The 20723-nt window shown below is 43.1% G+C and overlaps 1 protein-coding gene across 1 annotated transcript in view; it reads right to left on the bottom strand.

Moving 5' to 3' along the window:
- The window catches only part of LOC120020184 (metabotropic glutamate receptor 7-like), a 460663-nt gene that overhangs the window by 94819 nt on the left and 345121 nt on the right, over positions 1 to 20723 (bottom strand). Inside the window, exons 7-8 of the mRNA XM_038963679.1 lie at positions 3343 to 3545; positions 2319 to 3051 (exon numbers count right to left, since the gene is read on the bottom strand). Coding sequence (XP_038819607.1) covers positions 2319 to 3051; positions 3343 to 3545 — 936 coding nt within the window. The remainder of the gene's footprint in view (positions 1 to 2318; positions 3052 to 3342; positions 3546 to 20723) is intronic.

Genomic DNA, 20723 nt, shown 5'->3' with positions numbered 1-20723 from the left:
AAAACAATGCATTTTCACTAGACTCAGCCAGCCTTCAGCTGCATTGCAAATCCTTTTTGGTTTGCCGGTGGAATTTGTAAAGGCACAATCGTTTCTGAACCCCTTTCTGTTGCGCTTCAGGGTACATTTCTAACACCTAGTTTCGGGAGCACTTAAGCCGTTTTTACACCAAAGAATTTGGGAAATGCTAAATACAATAGTAAACAGGGGCGGACTAAGAACAGAAATCAGCTCTGGCATTTTTAACACACTGGCCCATTTTTTATTCTTTGAGGACCCCATTATTAGCCAGATAATGATCATTTTTATGCAAAAAAAACCAACAAGTTAAACAGCTAAAACTGGACTAGCCCATCTGGCATTTAAATTTTTTTATTTTTTATTTCACCTTTATTTAACCAGGTAGGCTAGTTGAGAACAAGTTCTCATTTGCAACTGCGACCTGACCAAGATAAAGCAAAGCAGTCCGACACATAAAACAACACAAAGTTACACATGGAATAAACAAACATACAGTCAATAATACAGTTGAAAAATCTATATACAGCATGTGCAAATGAGGTAAGATAAGAGTGGTAAGGCAAAACATTTGCCCGAAATACCAGAAAGCCAGTCCACCACTGATAATAATGGTATCTATTGTAACACTGATAAAACAGATGGTTTCTCCCAGACAATTAAACAGAGTCTCTGACTACACTGTGATTGGAATGTACAAGGCAATCTCACAGTCGGCTTCACAACCTGTATTCCACCCAGGTGTTGTAGTTTTACATTTCCTTTAGATGTAATTGGTTTTAAAGGCCAACTAGCAAGACAAGAGAACAAACACAGCCAGTGGTCAAGAAAGACAAACAACCATAATGACAAAACGTCAGATAATGAAATATGGTTCATATAGAAACACAAATTAACGTACACCATGATCCTAAACTGAGCAATTAATAAAAAAATAAAAATGTACCATCGCCATGCAGCCATATTATAGCTTATTATTTCTGCTAATTTCAGACACAAGCTGTATCCCAAAAAGCACTCTGTGCCCTGGTCCAAAGTAGTACTATAAAGGGAATGGGGTAACGTTTTGGATGCATCCATGGATAAACAAGAGCTGATCCTCGTATAGCTACAGAGGTGAAAGAGAGTCTAGATTGCCTTCAGCTAGCAAACAGACCAATTATAGTAACATCAGACTGTTAATGGCCTGGACATGGACATCTGACACACACAGCAATATGCCATATCTGTCTGAATTTCTCTATTGAGGCTTATAGCAAATGCAAGTTAATTTCTTATCCACTGTAGTTGAGGGAAATATGGTTAATATATGTCATGCTGCTTTAAAAGTTGATAAACTTTAGCTTTAGCTTTAGTTAAGAGACTATAAAATAGCCTTTGAAAGATGTTGTTTACGTCCGATTCAGCATCATCGTTCTTATGTCTTAGCCACATCCATCTCTTAAACCTCAGCCCCCTCCCAACCACACGTCAACACATGTGAGTCAGCATGGCATTGTCCTCCAGAAAGTAGTCTCTCTAATTAAACCCAGCTAAATTCAGGGCAACAATCTGTCAATGTCTTTGAGAGCTGTAGCATTACTGTACATATCTATATATTTCCTAATATCTGCGGTTGCAAAGATGATCTATATACTGACCAGGGAATCACCCATTACATTATAGAAAGAAACCTGTGACATGACAGACCAATCAGGAATGCTCACGGCATGTCCAACAACTCCATTATCTCAGCCAATCAGGACTAGCCAGGATGCATCCTGTCTTTGGATGGATCCTCTGTTTGGCTCAGTGCTTTTTCCTTGGCTAAACTCATAATTTAAAAATTGTATTCGTATTTAAGGATCCCATACAAGTTTGTAATTTAAGCAACGTGTTCAAGAAGGCATTTCTGCAAAAATAATGTTTTAAAGAATGGCCCAACTGTGAAGTAGGACGTGGCGTGTAATGGTTTAGATCCTCTAACCGGTCACATATAAAATCAAGTGTTTTGTCTAATTTGCCAAGTCTTGGGTTGGCACATTGGTGCAACCAGTATTAAAGTGTGCAAGTAAATATGCCAACTGCCACCGGGTAACCTCCCCTCAGTGTGAAAATTAAAATGATCCAATATGACTTAATTGGCTGGTTACCCAGACACAGCTTAAACCTAGTCTTGGACAAAGAAGCACTTTCAATGGAGAATATTACGTTTTTTTGCCCAGGACTAGACTTAGGCCCATTATTATAATAATAATAATAATAATAATAATAATTAATAATAATAATAATAATAATAGGAAACAATCTGAAATCATTACCTTTTCTGCGGACTGCGCTGTCCCAAAGAAGATGGGTATGAAGGCTAGCCAGACTATACAGGTGGTATACATGGTGAATCCAATGGGCTTGGCCTCGTTAAAGTTCTCCGGGACACCCCGCGTCTTGATCGCGTACACCGTACACGTGACCATGAGTAGGATGCTATAACCCAGCGAGCATATAATCTGCAGATCCGTGATGTCACATTTCAACACTCCTCTAGCCTGGTCTGAGTTGATGCTCTTCTGTTCGTCGTAGTCGACGATGGTGTTAGGGGGATCCACACCGAACCAGATGAAGACACCCAGTAGCTGAGCGGAAATTAGGGAAGAGGTGATGGCCAGCTGGGAGGTCGGGCTGATCAGCCTGGGTGCCGTCACCGACGTCTTACCTTCTTCAAAGATCCGGTAGATCCGGTTGGTCTTGGTGAGTAACGCGGCGTAGCTGATGCACATGCCCAGACCCAGGAAGATCCGGCGGAATGAGCAGACGGCGACGTCGGGTTTGGCGATCATGACGAAGGTGATAATGTAACAGAGGAAGATCCCGGTGAGGAGGACATAGCTCAGCTCACGGCCCGACGCACGGACGATGGGCGTGTCGTTGTAGCGGATGAAGGTTGCCATGACGAAGATGGTGGCGATGATGCCCAGCATGGCGAGGAAGACTGGGATCACTGCCCAAGGGGAGTGCCACTCCAGCTTCACAATGGGGATGGGCTGACATGCCGTCCTTTGAATAGATTGATTGATTGATTAAGTATGTTTTATTTATTTACAATTTAAAAAATACACATACTGACGACAAGAAGACAAGCAGTACTGTACTGCACTGTAAAACATATTTTGTAATAAAACTACTATTTCAAGGATAGCACTAAAACGTTATAGAATTTTCTAGGGTTAAACAATTCCTGAAACTTTCCCAATATTCCCAGGTCTTCCAGAAATCCCTGGGAATTTTGGGAACGTTTGTGTAATTTTGCAAGCCTTAACTTATTTCTATAGTGTTCCTGTCTGTCACCTGTTGGGGTTGGGCATCATGCTGTAGGAGCACAGCTTGCATGATGTTTCATCATACTGGTACTGGTAGCCATCACAAGGTTCACAGTGCCAGCAACACGGCATGCCTTTCACTGTCTTCTTCCTCTCTCCTGTCTTGCAGGGCTGACTGCACACAGAGCTGGGGATCTCTGTCTGTCCATTAGGCCACTGCATATCCTCAATCTGGAACACAGGATGGATGCGGTAGGTTAGACAGGAGTAGAACAATGAAAATTACTTTTTTTTAAGAACAAGTATTTTTGATTTGATTTTATCCAGTCGGATTTGAGTTTACATTATCCCACATTACATCACTAAGTCTTGTGCAATGCCGTGTATCATTTACGTTTTACTGACACATTTTTTAAGACAAAAATAAACAATCCAATATACTGCACTAGGAAGCACAGAAAGAAGCCCTGGAGTGACTGCTGTGATTTCACAGTGCAGTGGACCCCTAATCCCTTCCCTACCCATACAGCAATTGGTTAGATGTCAATGTCCTCACTCAGTAAAGCCTGTCACTCAGAGCAAATATGGAAATTCTCAACTTCCTCCAAGAGAGGCAAAAAAGCGAGCAGGTTGAACAGGACGAGCAGGTTGAACAGGACGAGCAGGTTGAACAGGACGAGTAGGTTGAACAGGTTGAACAGGACGAGCAGGTTGAACAGGACGAGCAGGTTGAACAGGACGAGCAGGTTGAACAGGACGAGTAGGTTGAACAGGTTGAACAGGACGAGCAGGTTGAACAGGACGAGCAGGTTGAACAGGACGAGTAGGTTGAACAGGTTGAACAGGACGAGCAGGTTGAACAGGACGAGCAGGTTGAACAGGACGAGTAGGTTGAACAGGACGAGCAGGTTGAACAGGACGAGCAGGTTGAACAGGACGAGCAGGTTGAACAGGACGAGCAGGTTGAACAGGACGAGTAGGTTGAACAGGACGAGCAGGTTGAACAGGACGAGCAGGTTGAACAGGACGAGCAGGTTGAACAGGACGAGCAGGTTGAACAGGTTGAACAAGCAGCAGTGAATGAGGTGGAGAGTGCAGAACAGACTGAAAGTCATTCGCAGCAGCAGAGTTAGCCACAGGTTTACCCATTCTACAGGTAAATATGCTTGGCCCATGTCTGTTATTATTACAGTTGAAGTCAGAAGTTAACATACACTTAGGTTGGAGTCATACACTTAGGTTGGAGTCATACACTTAGGTTGGAGTCATACACTTAGGTTGGAGTCATACTCTTAGGTTGGAGTCATACACTTAGGTTGGAGTCATCACTCATTTTTCAACCACTCCACACATTTCTTGTTAACAAACTACATTTTTTGCAAGTCGGTTAGGACATCTACTTTGTGCATGACAAGTAATTTTTCCAACAATTGTTTACAGACAGATTATTTCACTTATAATTCACTGTATCACAATTCCAGTGGGTCAGAAGTTTACATACACTAAGTTGATTGCCTTTAAACAGCTTGGAAAATTACAGAAAATTATGTTTTGGCTTTAGAAGCTTCTGATAGGCTAATTGACATAATTTGATTCAATTGGAGGTCTACCTTTGGATGTATTTCAAGGCCTACCTTCAAACTCAGTGCCTCTTTGCTTGACATCATGGGATAATCAAAAGAAATCAGCCAAGACCTCAGAAAAAATTTTTGTAGACCTCCACAAGTCTGGTTCATCCTTGGGAGCAATTTTCAAACGCCTGAAGGTACCACGTTCATCTGTACAAACAATAGTACGCAAGTATAAACACCATGGGACCACGCAGCCGTCATACCGCTCAGCAAGGAGACGCGTTCTGTCTCCTGGAGATGAACGTACTTTGGTGCGAAAAGTGCAAATCAATCCCAGAACAACAGCAAAGGACCATGTGAAGATGCTGGAGGAAACAGGTACAAAAGTATCTATATCCACAGTAAAACAAGTCCTATATGGACATAACCTGAAAACCCGCTCAGCAAGGAAGAAGCCACTGCTACAAAACCACCATAAAAAAGCCAGACTACGGTTTGCAACTGCACATGGGGACAAAGATCGTACTTTTTGGACAAATGTCCTCTGGTTTGATGAAACAAAAATATACATGTTTGGCCATAATGACCACCGTTATGTTTGGATGAAAAAGGGGGAGGCTTGCAAGCCGAAGAACACCATCCCAACTGTGAAGCACGGGGTGTCAGCATCATGTTGTGGGGGTGCTTTGCTGCAGGAGGGACTGGTGCACCTTACAAAATAGATGGTATCATGAGGAAGGAAAATTATGTGGATATATTGAAGCAACATTTAAGACAGTCAGGAAGTTAAAGCTTGGTCGCAAATGGGTCTTCCAAATGGACAATGGACCCCAAGCATACTTCCAAAGTTGTGGCAAAATGGCTTAAGGACAACAAAGTCAAGGTATTGGAGTGGCCATCAAATTACTTTCTCTATTGTTGTTGCTTTGTCAAGAGGTTATCCTGTATGTAAGCATTTCATTGCAATGTGTACTCCATGTTTATCACGTGTACATGACAAGTAAACAAACTTGAACTTAGAAGGGAAAGGCGAGGGCAGCCAGAAAGAGAGGGGGAAATATGTCCAGCTTTGTGGTTAGATTGTAGGTGAACAAAACATTGACTTTAAATATGTGTCCTCAAATGTCAATTTCTCATTAGCTGGTAGAGGTCTAATAACATATTCCTTTCTTTTTGTACTTTTTCCCATGATATCCAATTGGTAATTACAGTCTTGTCCCATGGTCATGGTCATGAAGGTCTGAGAGCCATCCGTCCTCCAACCCCGCCAAGCAGCACTGCTCGCTTAACCGTACAGAACGTAGAAGACCGTACAGCTGGCAAACGAAGTCAGCGTGCATGCGCCCAGCCGCTAGGACAAGGACATCCCAGCCGGCTAAACCCCTAACCTGGACGACGCAGGGCCAATTGTGTGCCGCCTCATGGGTCTTCCGGGCGCGGCCGGCTGCGACACAGCCTGGGATTGGACCCGGGTCTGTAATGACGCCTTTAGCACTCCAGTTCAGTGCCTTAAACTGGTGCGCCACTCGGGAGGCTTAACTTATTCCATTCTACAGGTATTTTTACAGGTATTTTTGGGGGGTTAAGGGGCCTTTATATTCATATAGCTTACGGCCCTCAAACTCAACTCTGGACATCAAAGCTAGTTCCACTGTTTATTTTTATTTTTTTATTGTTCCCCTCTAACTGATTTAGACCTGCACACCATGTGAGTGCAATTAATTATCATATCGAAATAGACCAGGCTCTGGACCTCGTAGGGTAAGTGTTGAATACTCTTGGCATAGGATCATTGTAGCTTCTTATCTGTCATGTTTGGAGTTGTGTTGCTCTGTTATATGTGCCCTTTAATTTGTCTTTACATTTGAGTTGCCCTGGTCATGTCAGTACACCGTAACTTTAAAACAAACTACTGACATGTTGCTATTTTGCATATGAGCCAAGGAGGAAGACAGATGAAAAGGCCCTTGAGAACAGCAGCAGCCAGGGTTAGGGAAGACGATACTTTAGGTGACACCCCAAAACAAGTTAAGCTACCCCTGTATCCCCTTGACCCCATTCTGATGAGAAACTAGAGACACACCAGACAAGACTTAGAGACAGCAACAGAAGAGTAGGATATGATGGAGAGAGACGCACCAGACAAGACAGAGACATCAACAGAAGAGTAGGATAAGATGGAGAGAGACACAACCGACAAGACAGAGACATCAACAGAAGAGTAGGATAAGATGGAGAGAGACACAACCGACAAGACAGAGTAACAGAAGAGTAGGATAAGATGGAGAGAGACACAACCGACAAGACTTAGAGACAACAACAGAAGAGTAGGATATGATGGAGAGAGACGCACCAGACAAGACAGAGACATCAACAGAAGAGTAGGATAAGATGGAGAGAGACACAACCGACAAGACAGAGCAACAGAAGAGTAGGATAAGATGGAGAGAGACACAACCGACAAGACAGAGCTACAGAAGAGTAGGATAAGATGGAGAGACACACCAGAAGAACAGAAGAGGATAGACAAAGGAGACAATAACATACAAGAAACTGAGACCACAACAGACATAACCCATACAGCAACAGACAGAGAGAAAGAGACAGAGAGAACAGAGGTGGGTTCAGCACACAGTAGACTGTATCACCTCAAGCTGCTCTATAGATTAAAATTAGTTTCATTTATTTGCACAAATTATAACAGGTGAAATACAGATAGTGAAAAAGTTAAACATGGTTTACAAATAATTCCCAGGTGAAAAAGCCTGTGAAATTACTATTAAAACAATTGTTTACTTTTAGTGTGTGTGTGTGTGTGTGTGTGTGTGTGTGTGTGTGTGTGTGTGTGTTTGAGAGAGAGAGAGAGGGTGTTTTTGGTACTGCTAGATTCTTTAATCAGTTTGACTCATTGAACAGGGTCTGAGTGTATGTTTGAAGTTATCGGGGTGATGAGAGGTGTTGGGTTTGCGCCAGACATAGCGTTTTCCATCATGGCCAAAAAGCTCAGTTTAGTCTCATCTAACCAGAGTACCTTCTTCCATATGTTTGGGGAGTCTCCCACATGCCTTTTGGCGAACACCAAACGTGTTTGCTTATTTTTTTCTTTAAGCAATGGCTTTTTTTTCTGGCCACTCTTCCGTAAAGCCCAGCTCTGTGGAGTGTACTGCTTAAAGTGGTCCTGTGGACAGATACTCCAATCTCCGCTGTGGAGCTTTGCAGCTCCTTCAGGGTTTTCTTTGGTCTCTTTGTTGCCTCTCTGATTAATGCCCTCCTTGCCTGGTCTGTGAGTTTTGGTGGGCGGCCCTCTCTTGGCAGGTTTGTTGTGGTGACATATTCTTTTCATTTTTAAATAATGCATTTAACGGTGCTCTGTGGGATGTTCAAAGTTTCTGATATAAATTGTTTTACCCAACCCTGATCTGTACTTCTCCACAACGTTGTCCCTGACCTGTTTGGAGAGCTCCTTGGTCTTCATGGTGACGCTTGCTTGGTGGTGCCCCTTGCTTAGTGTTGTTGCAGACTCTGGGGCCTTTCAGAATAGGTGTATATATGCACTTAGATCATGTGACAGATCATGTGACACTTAGATTGCACACAGGTGGACTTTATTTAACAAATTATGTGACTTCTGAAGGTAATTGGTGGCACCAGATCTTATTTAGGGGCTTCGTAGCAAAGGGGGTGAATACATATGCACGCACCACTTTTCCGTTTTTTATTTTTTTGAATATAAAAAAATATATATAATAATGAATTTCACTTCAACAATTTGGACTATTTTGTGTATGTCCATTACATGAAATCCAAATAAAACTCAATTTAAATTACAGGTTGTAATGCAACAACATAGAAAAAACCTACACCTGTTGTATTCAGCATTTCACTGTAAGGTCTACTACACCTGTTGTATTCAGCATTTCACTGTGAGGTCTACTACACCTGTTGTATTCAGCATTTCACTGTGAGGTCTACACCTGTTGTATTCAGCATGTCACTGTAAGGTCTACTACACCTGTTGTATTCAGCATTTCACTGTAAGGTCTACTACACCTGTTGTATTCCGTGCATGTGACAAATACAAATTGATTTGATTTATTACCCATAAAACCTAGCAGTCAAACAAGGAAATGGTTCCAATAGTTTTCCCACCATTTTTCCCATGGTGGATTTTAGAAACACTTAAAATAAGTGCTATGAAGTTTTGATAACCGTGTAATTCTCTCTGGGAAAAGGTGACTTCATCAACGTATTCACCTGTATTTACCCCCCCCCCCCCCCCCCCCAAGATTAAATGCTAAGTAGTTGCTCATGTGGCTATCATAAAGAACAACAAATGCCATGATGATATGAACGAGATAGCTGAATCGAGGCTAAGGTAAGAATCTCTGGATTAACTATCTAATGTTAGCTCCATTTAGTAATGGATAAATTCACTAAACTTCTTTAAATTGACAATTTTGTTAACTGTTTTGTGCAAGTTTTAATTTGACATGATAACTGTTAGCAAAAGTGTCAGCTAGAGATGACCTGAAGGTGCTTGCAGGGATTTGTAGTTTTGTATGATGTCTACTTTGATAGTTATCAGTATTTTCAGATCTGAGAATAAATAGACCCGATTTATTGATAAAAGTCACCTTGTCCGAGAGAGATTTACATGGTTATCATAACGTCACGCCAGGGTAAGCATACATGAAACACAGCCCTTATTTTAAAATTCTCTATTGGAAAAATGAGTGGTGGAAAAAAACGATTGGTACCATTTCCCTGTTTGACTGTTAGGTTGTGTGGGTATTATGACACCTCCACTGTGGGGCTCATCTATGCTTCGTCTAACACAGTGACAACCACAGATAACAAAAATGATTTAGTCCAATCAATGTCAGCTGAATATGATGTGGCTGTCCATGGTACTGATTTCTCTGTATGTGTGTGTGTGTGTGGGTTCGTGCAAGTAGAAAAAATATGTTGACTCACCCTACTTGTAGAGAAACGCCAATGCCATCCTCCTCTCTTTCATGTTGACGAAACGGTTTATGACTCTGTCATACACGCTTGTAGTTTTTGTTGTCCTAGGCTAAAACGCTTGTTTGCTAGCCAAACGTCCTGTCATGGGCAACGGTGCACCAGGCCAGCTAGTTCACATTAGCCTACTACATCTAGCTATATGTTCAACTTCCATCCTCTCAGGCCAGGGGCACAATGCATTTTTTTAAATGTATTATTATTTTTTTAAACATTTATTTAACCTATGGTTGAATCAGAATCACCGTTATAATTATTGGCCAGTACGAAAAATTAAGTAAAACCACAGGAGACTGAAAGATTTGGCATGGGTCCTCAGATCGCCAAAAGGTTCTACAGCTGCACCATCGAGAGCATCCTGACTGGTTGCATCACTGCCTGGTATGGCAACTGCTCGGCCTCCGACCGCAAGGCAGAACATCTAATCAAATGGCTACCAAGACTATTTGCATCCTCCCCTCTCCCCCTCTTTTACACCGCTGCTACTCTCTGTTGTTATCATCTATGCATAGTCACTTTAATAACTCTACCTACATGTACATATTACCTCAACTAACCGGTGCCCCCACACATTGACTCTGTACCGGTACCCCTCCCCTGTATATAGTCTCACTATTGTTATTTTACTGCTGCTCTTTAATATCTTGTTACTTTTATTTCTTCTTCTTATCCATATTTTTAAAAACTGCATTGTTGGTTAGGGGCTCGTAAGTAAGCATTTGTATTTGGTGCATATGACTTATACCATTTGATTTGATTTGAAGTCCAAATCTTTATCTCCATCCATGCCTAATTTAGTAAAGGGACAATGTTAGCCAGTTAGCCAGCCACCGGAGGACAACGAGACAATGAGATGCAACAATTCAAGTTTTCTGTCAATGACGTTTGGCTTCTGATGTGATTGGTGTGAAGCCAAATACAAACTGGCTTCCCTTTGTACTTTTTTTTGGTCCGCCAGGACCATTCACAGCTATTATTTCATATTTGTTTTATCAAGGGAGGCCAAATTCTCGCTGGCTTGCCTTGCATTCAATGCTACGGGCAGCAACAATGTCATACTCTTTTTTGACCAGACAGCTGTTGAGTTCGCTTGGATTGCTTTCTCCGGTGAGATACATTCAGCTTCCTGCAAATTTTAGGACATTTATAAAAAAACAGAGAGGCAAAAGATAAAATATTTACGATGTTATTATCTTTTCATGGTGATTTTTCCTTGGCAACCATGTTTGTGGAAGCATGACTTTCCTCGACATCCACGAACACACGACACTGACGGTTAGTGACATTTTGTCTTTTCAAATATTGCATGACACAGATGTTTAAAAAATGCAGTCTACTAGTCAGGCTGACCAGTGCCCATAATCCTTAGTTTCCATCCCTGGTTAGGAGTAAAACAATCCAAAATAACAGTTTATAACTGAATTATATATTGTTCATGATCAAAGTTCTCATAAATCAACGATAACGATAGACAGCTGCCTCTGATTGAGAACCACACCCGGCCAAACACATAGAAATACAAAACATAGAATGCCCACCCCAACTCACACCCTGACCAACCAAAATAGAGACATAAAAAGGATCTCTAAGGTTAGGGCGTGACAGTACCCCCCCCCCCCCCCCCCAAAGGTGCGGAAAAACCTAAACCTATAGGGGAGGGTCTGGGTGGGCATCTATCCGCGGTGGCGGCTCTGGTTCGGGACGTGGATCCTCGCCGCCGACCCCGGACTGGGGACCCTCACAGCGGGCCCAGACAGGAGGGCGACTCTGGCAGCCCCGGACAGGAGGGCGACTCTGGCAGCCCCGGACAGGAGGGCGACTCTGGCAGCCCCGGACAGGAGGGCGACTCTGGCAGCCCCGGACAGGAAGGCGACTCTGGCAGCCCCGGACAGGAAGGCGACTCTGGCAGCCCCGGACTGGAGGAAGACTCTGGAGGGAGGAGACGCAGAGACAGCCTGGTGCGTGGGGCTGCCACAGGGCCCACCAGGCTGGGGAGACCTACAGGAGGCCTGGTGCATAGAGGAGGCACCGGATAGACCGGACTGTGGGGGAGCACTGGAGCTCTGGTGCGCAGCCTTGGCACCACTCCTCCAGGCTGAATGCCCACTTTAGCCCGGCCCCTCCAGAGTGCAGGCACAGGTCGAACCGGGCTGTGGGGGAGCACTGGAGATCTGGTGCTTACCGCTCGCACCTCTCCATTAGGCTCAATGCCCACTTTCGCCCGGCACGGGCGGAGCGCAGGCATAGGACGAACAGCACCCTCCCAGCACCCCGGAGACACAGTACGAAGAGCCGGCGCAGGATACCCTGGGTCGTAACGGCGCACCGGAGACCAAACAAGCTGAGCTTGCACAATCCGCCCTGGCTGGATGCCCACCAGGGCGGGCTGGCCTATAGCGCTCCGGGCTATGAGCGCGCAGTGGCGACACTGTGCGCTTCACCGCATAACACGGTGAACAATACTGGAATAAAGTAGGCTAATGCCATTGAAGTCGTCACATTGTTATCTTCTGAAACTCCCAAAGTATCCAAATAGATTTTTAAACATTTGACTGAAGCAATTGCCTACCCTTGCGTGGTTTCAGCACCCTTTCGAGCTGCTTTTAGACAAGTATCGGGTCCTGATAAATCAATCAATATCAGATTTTTATTTTCACAGAATCTCTGTTTGGATATTAGGTAGGCTACAATTAGGCTGTGGATATGTTAGCTACAGTAAGTTGTACATTTGGTTAATGTTCTGGCTGGCAAACTAAGTGGAGGGGGTATAGCTCATCTACCGCTGATGAGAAACATTTAGCATGCTATAATGTAGCCTAAATCCAGTGCTCATCTATCACTGATGAGAAACATTTAGCATGCTATAATGTAGCCTAAATCAGGTGCTAGTCTATCACTGATGAGAAACATTTTGCATGCTATAATGTAGCCTAAATCAAGTGCTAGTCTATCGCTGATCATAAACATTTTGCATGCTATAATGTAGCCTAAATCAAGTGCTAGTCTATCGCTGATCATAAACATTTAGCATGCTATAATGTAGCCTAAATAGGCAACTCCAAAAGCCTTCAGAGGTTGTGAAATATGAACACGAGACTCAAATGCAAATTGCTATTATTTTCTTAGCCAGGTCACCAGGATACAAGTCAGTATTCAACGTCCATCCATGTCTGTTAGAACTCGGGGGATAACGTGGAAGCTAATGCCTAAGGACAACAGTGAGCACACCCTTACCTTCAAGTAGGATTAAGCATATTTTTATTTATTTTATTTCACCTTTATTTAACCAGATAGGCTAGTTGAGAACAAGTTCTCAACAAAGCAGAGTGAGGGTATGACCGTTTACGCCTGCTCCCTAACAAAGCAGAGTGAAGGTATGACCCTTTACACCTGCTCCCTAACAAAGCAGAGTGAAGGTATGACCCTTTACACCTGCTCCCTAACAAAGCAGAGTGAAGGTATGACCCTTTACACCTGCTCCCTAACAAAGCAGAGTGAAGGTATGACCCTTTACACCTGCTCCCTAACAAAGCAGATTGAGGGTATGACCCTTTACACCTGCTCCCTAACAAAGCAGAGTGAAGGTATGACCCTTTACACCTGCTCCCTAACAAAGCAGAGTGAAGGTATGACCCTTTACACCTGCTCCCTAACAAAGCAGAGTGAAGGTATGACCCTTTACACCTGCTCCCTAACAAAGCAGAGTGAAGGTATGACTCTTTACACCTGCTCCCTAACAAATCAGAGTGAAGGTATGACCGTTTACGCCTGCTCCCTAACAAAGCAGAGTGAAGGTATGACCCTTTACACCTGCTCCCTAACAAAGCAGAGTGAAGGTATGACCCTTTACACCTGCTCCCCAACAAAGCAGAGTGAAGGTATGACCCTTTACACCTGCTCCCTAACAAAGCAGAGTGAAGGTATGACCCTTTACACCTGCTCCCTAACAAAGCAGAGTGAAGGTATGACTCTTTACACCTGCTCCCTAACAAAGCAGAGTGAGGGTATGACTCTTTACCCCTGCTCCCTAACAAATCAGAGCGAAGGTATGACCCTTTACTCCTGCTCCCTAACAAAGCAGAGTGAAGGTATGACCCTTTACACCTGCTCCCTAACAAAGCAGAGTGAGGGTATGACTCTTTACCCCTGCTCCCTAACAAATCAGAGCGAAGGTATGACCCTTTACATCTGCTCCCTAACAAAGCAGAGTGAGGGTATGACTCTTTACACCTGCTCCCTAACAAATCAGAGTGAAGGTATGACCCTTTACACCTGCTCCCTAACAAAGCAGAGTAAAGGTATGACCCTTTACACCTGCTCCCTAACAAAGCAGAGTGAAGGTATGAAAGAGATGAAACGTGGATAAAAAAACATATAATTGGCTTGCCTTGGGCTCTGTTTTTGAAATAGAACTTTTTTTTTAAATATATGACAGCGATTCCACACTTTGCCATGATGCACGTTGCGTGAGAAAAATATGATTTGTATTTTATGTGATATTTCATTATGTTCTTAGCCTACTATAAAATGTTTGTTGACTCAGATCAGGTTAGCCTAACAGTGTGTCTTGTCAAAACAACTATTGATTTCATATGCATGGCACGGCCATCTAGGATGCACAGACCAGTAAACTCAAACAATTGCCATTCTATTCTTTTGAAAATACATTTTATTAGTCTTATAATGTTTCTTAGGACCTGTCTAAAAACAAATGAATAATGGATATTCTCAGTGTTGGTGTATATTCAATGGATTTACTAAAAATAGACGTCCACCCACATCCGCCCAAGTCTACTCCCACTCCTACACTTGCCGACATGTGCACGGGAGATATGAAAGGCTTAAACAAAATTGGGATGAATTGGGCTCTAAAAAACAATGGCATATATATATATATATATTTTACAGGCAACATACCGTAAAATCTGCCTGTAAAAGGGTCATGAATATTATAAATAAGATGAAGGGACTTTCCTTTGTATTGTATAACCTAACCTAGAATAACTCTGGGCACTAGTTAAAGACAATGCAGTTCAAATTTAACTAGGGCCCAGTCTGGAAACATTCCCTGCTCTACTTTTGAGACCCAGGCAGATTATATTTTAGTTAAAAGCATGGTAAAACTTTTAATTTACAACTTGTGTGTTTTCCATAACAAACCCACACGACTATGCCTCTCTCAGGAAACTGAGTGAGGAAACTGCCTGGCTGTTTGTCTGTCACCTGGGGACGAATTAGCATTTTTCAGATGTGAGAGTAAATATGAGTTCAATATATTGATAAAAGTCACGTTGTCTAAGAGAGATTTACATGGTTATCAAAATGTCACGCCAGGGTAAGCATACACTAAACACAGCCCTTATTTGAAGTGGTTCTAAAATTGTCTATGGGAAGAATGAATGGTGGGGAAATGATTGGAACCATTTCTCTGTTTGACTGCTAGGTTTTATGGGTATTATGACACCTCCACTGTGGGGCTCTATTTCAACATAATCTAATCACCTAGGCTTAATATTATACAGTGACAACTAAAAGCTACCAAAAAAAGAAAAACGATTTAGTTCAATCAACTTCAGCTAAATATGATGTGGCTGTCCATGGTACTGATTTACATGTGTGTTTACAAGTAGAAAAAATATGTTGACTCACCCTACTTGTAGAGAAAACGCCAATGCCATCCTCCTCTCTTTCATATTGCCTAAATGGTCTATGACTCAGTCATACACGGTTTTTAGTTATCGATGTCCTAGGCTAAAATGCTTATTCGCTAGCCAAACGTCCGTTCGTGGGCAACGGTGCACCAGGCCAGCTAGTTCACATTAGCCTAACGTTGCTACATCTAGCTAAATGTTCAACTTCAATCCATTCTAGCCAGAGGCACAAACCCACACAACTATGCCTCTCCAACTCTGAGTGAGGAAACTGCTGACTGTCTGTCACCTGGGGACTGGGGGAATGAAATAAATCCACATGTCCTATTACGCATTCGGCAGGAAGGCTGATTGGTCAGGCATTCCAGTTCCCCAAAAACAGCAACAACAGAAGAACAACTCAGAAAAGCCTGCTAATCTACTTCCTGAAAGACATGCTGAAGAAGAAAAAAAACATGATATACCTCCATCCCCTCTCTCTCTCTCTCTCTCTCTCTCTCTCTCTCTCTCTCTCTCTCTCTCTCTCTCTCTCTCTCTCTCTCTCTCTCTCTCTCTCTCTCTCTCTCTCTCTCTCTCTCTCTCTCTCTCTCTCTCTCTCTCTCTCTCTCTCTCTCTCTCTCTCTCTCTCTCTCTCTCTCTCTCTCTCTCTCTCTCTCTCTCTCTCTCTCTCTCTCATGCTGCACGTCAAACACCTAACTCCACAACAGACACAATCCACCAATCCCAACGACATAAAGAACACTGAGGATCAGTGGATCCTTGGGATAAAAAAACCATAAAATACTTCCCATAGAAGTGTACCAAGATGACATGCACAACAATGGCACACCAGTCTGCACTGAGGTAAGTGTGCAAAAGGGACATCAATCTCTTTGGATGTATTTAAAGTGGAGCTAAGATTCTAATCCCCCTATCTTCCTTTATCTCTCTCACTGTGGTAGACCAGAAACATCAGGGCTGCTGTCCTCTCTCTCTGTTTCTCTGTCTCTCTGTGTCTCTGTCTCTGTCTCTCTGTCTGTCTCTGTCTGTCTCTGTCTGTCTCTGTCTGTCTCTGTCTCTGTCTCTCTCTCTCTCTCTCTCTCTCTGTCTCTCTGTCTCTCTGTCTCTCTGCATTTTCCTGGTTCTCATCTCACATCCCACCCTCCATCCATGTATCCCTCCATTGCCTCCCACTCACTCTCTCCATCCACCTGCTCAGTAGATAAACAGCAACATTACAGGGAAAATCTGACAATCTGAAACACATCTCAAAAGCAAATCTCTCCACATCTCTCCACGTTGTGAAATATCCACATGCACGTAAATGCAATGTCCAATGATCAGTTTCTCATTAGGGGTCTCATCCCACAGCCTGTAGACAGCTGCTACTTTACAGTATGCTACATGCATCTGTCCACAAGAGATTACCTTGTCATAAGATCGTAGGACACGATTCAGTCACAGGTGACTTGGTTCCCTTTCAGTCCGTCACTCGGTATTAACAACCAATAGGATTTGAATGGAAATACATTTTAGGTCCCCATTAGGATAGAAGAACACAACGTGTGTGCGTGTGTGTGTGTGTGTGTGTGCGTGTGCATATGAGTCATTGTATGTGTCAATGGAATTACTTCTCTCTCTATGGTGTGAGTGGAATGACTTCATATATCAATGCAGCAGCATTCTCTGTTTAATTACTATACCTCTGGGCTGAGTGTTTAGTTACTATACCTCTGGGCTGAGTGTTTAGTTACTATACCTCTGGGCTGAGTGTTTAGTTACTATACTTCTGGGCTGAGTGTTTAGTTACTATACTTCTGGGCTGAGTGTTTAGTTACTATACATCTGGGCTGAGTGTTTAGTTACTATACCTCTGGGCTGAGTGTTTAGTTACTATACCTCTGGGCTGAGTGTTTAGTTACTATACCTCTGGGCTGAGTGTTTAGTTACTATACCTCTGGGGTGAGTGTTTAGTTACTATACCTCTGGGCTGAGTGTTTAGTTACTATACCTCTGGGTTGAGTGTTTAGTTACTATACCTCTGGGCTGAGTGTTTAGTTACTATACCTCTGGGTTGAGTGTTTACTTACTATACCTCTGGGCTGAGTGTTTAGTTACTATACCTCTGGGCTGAGTGTTTAGTTACTATACCTATGGGCTGAGTGTTTAGTTACTATACCTCTGGGCTGAGTGTTTAGTTACTATAACTCTGGGCTGAGTGTTTAGCTACTATACCTCTGGGCTGAGTGTTTAGTTACTATACCTCTGGGCTGAGTGTTTAGTTACTATACCTATGGGCTGAGTGTTTAGTTACTATACCTCTGGGCTGAGTGTTTAGTTACTATACCTCTGTGCTGAGTGTTTAGTTACTATACCTCTGGGCTTAGTGTTTAGTTACTATACCTCTGGGCTGAGTGTTTAGTTACTATACCTATGGGCTGAGTGTTTAGTTACTATACCTCTGGGCTGAGTGTTTAGTTACTATACCTCTGGGCTGAGTGTTTAGTTACTATACCTCTGGGCTGAGTGTTTAGTTACTATACCTCTGGGCTGAGTGTTTAGTTACTATACCTCTGGGCTGAGTGTTTAGTTACTTTACCCCTGGGCTGAGTGTTTAGTTACTATACCTCTGGGCTGAGTGTTTAGTTACTATACCTCTGGGCTGAGTGTTTAATTACTATACCTCTGGGCTGAGTGTTTAGTTACTATACCTCTGGGCTGAGTGTTTAATTACTATACCTCTGGGCTGAGTGTTTAGTTACTATACATCTGGACTGAGTGTTTAGTTACTATACCTCTGGGCTGAGTGTTTAGTTACTATACCTCTGGGCTGAGTGTTTAGTTACTATACATCTGGGCTGAGTGTTTAGTTACTATACCTCTGGGCTGAGTGTTTAGTTACTATACCTCTCACATTAATTTCCTCCATTTTTTGCTCTTCAGCTCACCTGAAGGAGAACGTCTCATACAATTTACAAGCACTTAAAGACTAGGAGATTCGGCTCTGACTGGTGTCTGTTAGTGGTAAGAGAATACTTGTCCCCTTGATGTCAGTTTTGGGTCTTGGTATTGCTTTTTGTGCTTGCTAAATGTCTACCACTTCTTCTCTGTTTTGTGTAGCCAGTGCTTCCTCACATGAGTAAGATAGCCAGTGGTAAGAGTAAGCTCAAAAGCCTATCCATATGGATTTTAACCTCCGACCGGGCCCCAGGGCTTGTGGTTTCACAGTGAAAGTTAAAGATACTCACGAGTGTTGTCCTGTTTGCCTGGGGTGGAAACAGGCTAAGGCTGCCTTGGCTCGGGCCAGTTCTTGTGACCGGTGTCACCGGCTGAATTAAGACTTTGAGGTACTGCTGATTTCTTAGGACGATTGGGGTTACTGGAGAAGGCAACTCTCTTTGAAAAAAATGAACTGTGTGCGGCGGCCCTGAGGGAGAGAAAGGCTGTTTGGTTCCGGAGGACCAGTGTCATCTCTGGTTGACTATGTCACAAATAGCCTACCGAAGCAAGGAGAATGTGTATTGGGTGTTAGGCTCAGTTTCGGAATCCATGCAGTCCCTTCCGAGGATAAGCAAAAACAGGAAGTAGCAGTACTTTCTTGCTGTGTTCACGTCCTTTTGGGAACTCGTGCAATACGACCTTCCTGCTGGGAAAATGCACTTGAACGCCCCTCCACATCTTGTCTATGACTAGGAGACATATGATATCTGGAAACCCGAACCTCTTCATATACAGGGCTTCGATGTCATGCACCACTGAGAAGGACGAACAGCGCCTTTTTATTTGGCTGTCAACGGTGACATTTTGAGTCATTTGGTGGACGCTCTTACCCTATGGCAGGGTTTTCCCAAACTCGGTCTTCGGGACCCTAAGGAGTGCACATTTAAGTTTTTTGCCCTAGCAAATCTGTGTAGTGTCAAGGCAAAACCCAAAACCTGCCCACCTTAGGATCCTGAGGACCGAGTTTAAGAAATTTGACTTATGGTGTCCAATGGTAGCCGCTTCGGCGGCTAATACATTTGTTGCGTCCCAGCAGTTGGTTCATGTCCATCAATCTGAGGATGCATATTTTCAAGAATCTATAGTAGTTTTTATTTAACTTTAATTTAACGAGTCAAGTCAGTTAAGAAAAAAATCTTATGTTCAATGATGGCCTAGGAACAGTGGGTTAACTGCCTTGTTCAGGGGGCAGAACGACAGAGTTTTACCTTGTCAGCTCGGGGATTAGATCTTGCAATACCTGCCGCCCCACATCCTCACCACAAAATATTTCTGAGGTTTCACTTCAAGGACACCCTCTGTGATTTGAATACATCTAAGTGGTGTTTGAGGGTTGGTGGCAGGTTGAAGGACATCCTCCTTTTCTTTGCTCTTTGGTGGACATTTTGATGTTCTTGCAAGAGTTTTTTTTTATTTAATAAAGAACATTTATTTTTCCACAGGTTTGTTTACATGGCAGCCATTTTGGCATGTTACACTTGGATTGACAACTCTACACTGGGGTCTCATCCTCTGGTAGTGCGGTTCCTGAAAGGAGGGCGTCGCCTCAGACCACTGTCTAAGCCTATACGACCTATGACCTGGCCTTGGTCCTGGACACTCTGTGTCAGCCTCCGTTTGAACCATTGGAGTCTCAGGACATAAAGGTCCTTCCTTTTCTAAAAGACCGCCCTGCTCATGGACTTGGCATCAGCCAAGTGCGGTTGGGATCTCGAAAAAACAGTCAGTACACACTTCCTGTTTGGAGTATGTGCCTGGCGACTCCAAAGTGAAGTTACATCCTAATAGAGTTTGACCCCAAGGTTCTATCTATATTTGACAGGTCTCTGGTTTTACAGCTTTCTCTTTCGTACCTCCTCCGTTTGCTTCTAGTAAACAACGGAGGTTGCATGGCCTATGCATGTACAGTGCATTCGGAGAGTATTCATACCCCTTCCCTTTTTCAACATTTTGTTATGTTATAGCCTTATTTTAAGATGGATTAAATTATATTTTTTACCTCATCAATGTACACACAATAACCCACAATGACATAAGATTTTTTGGGGCATATTTATAAAAGACATACATTTGCTATGAGACTTGAAATTGAGCTCAGCTGCATCTAGTTTCCATTGATCATCCTTGAGATGTTTCTACAACTTTATTGGTGTCCACCTGTGGTAAAATTAAATTCCTTAGACATG

The sequence above is a fragment of the Salvelinus namaycush genome, chromosome 2 (genome assembly GCF_016432855.1).
Source record: "Salvelinus namaycush isolate Seneca chromosome 2, SaNama_1.0, whole genome shotgun sequence".
NCBI lineage: Eukaryota > Metazoa > Chordata > Actinopteri > Salmoniformes > Salmonidae > Salvelinus > Salvelinus namaycush.
The sequence above is the reverse complement of the archived record's forward strand: the minus strand, read 5'-3'. Positions and strand labels throughout refer to the sequence as shown.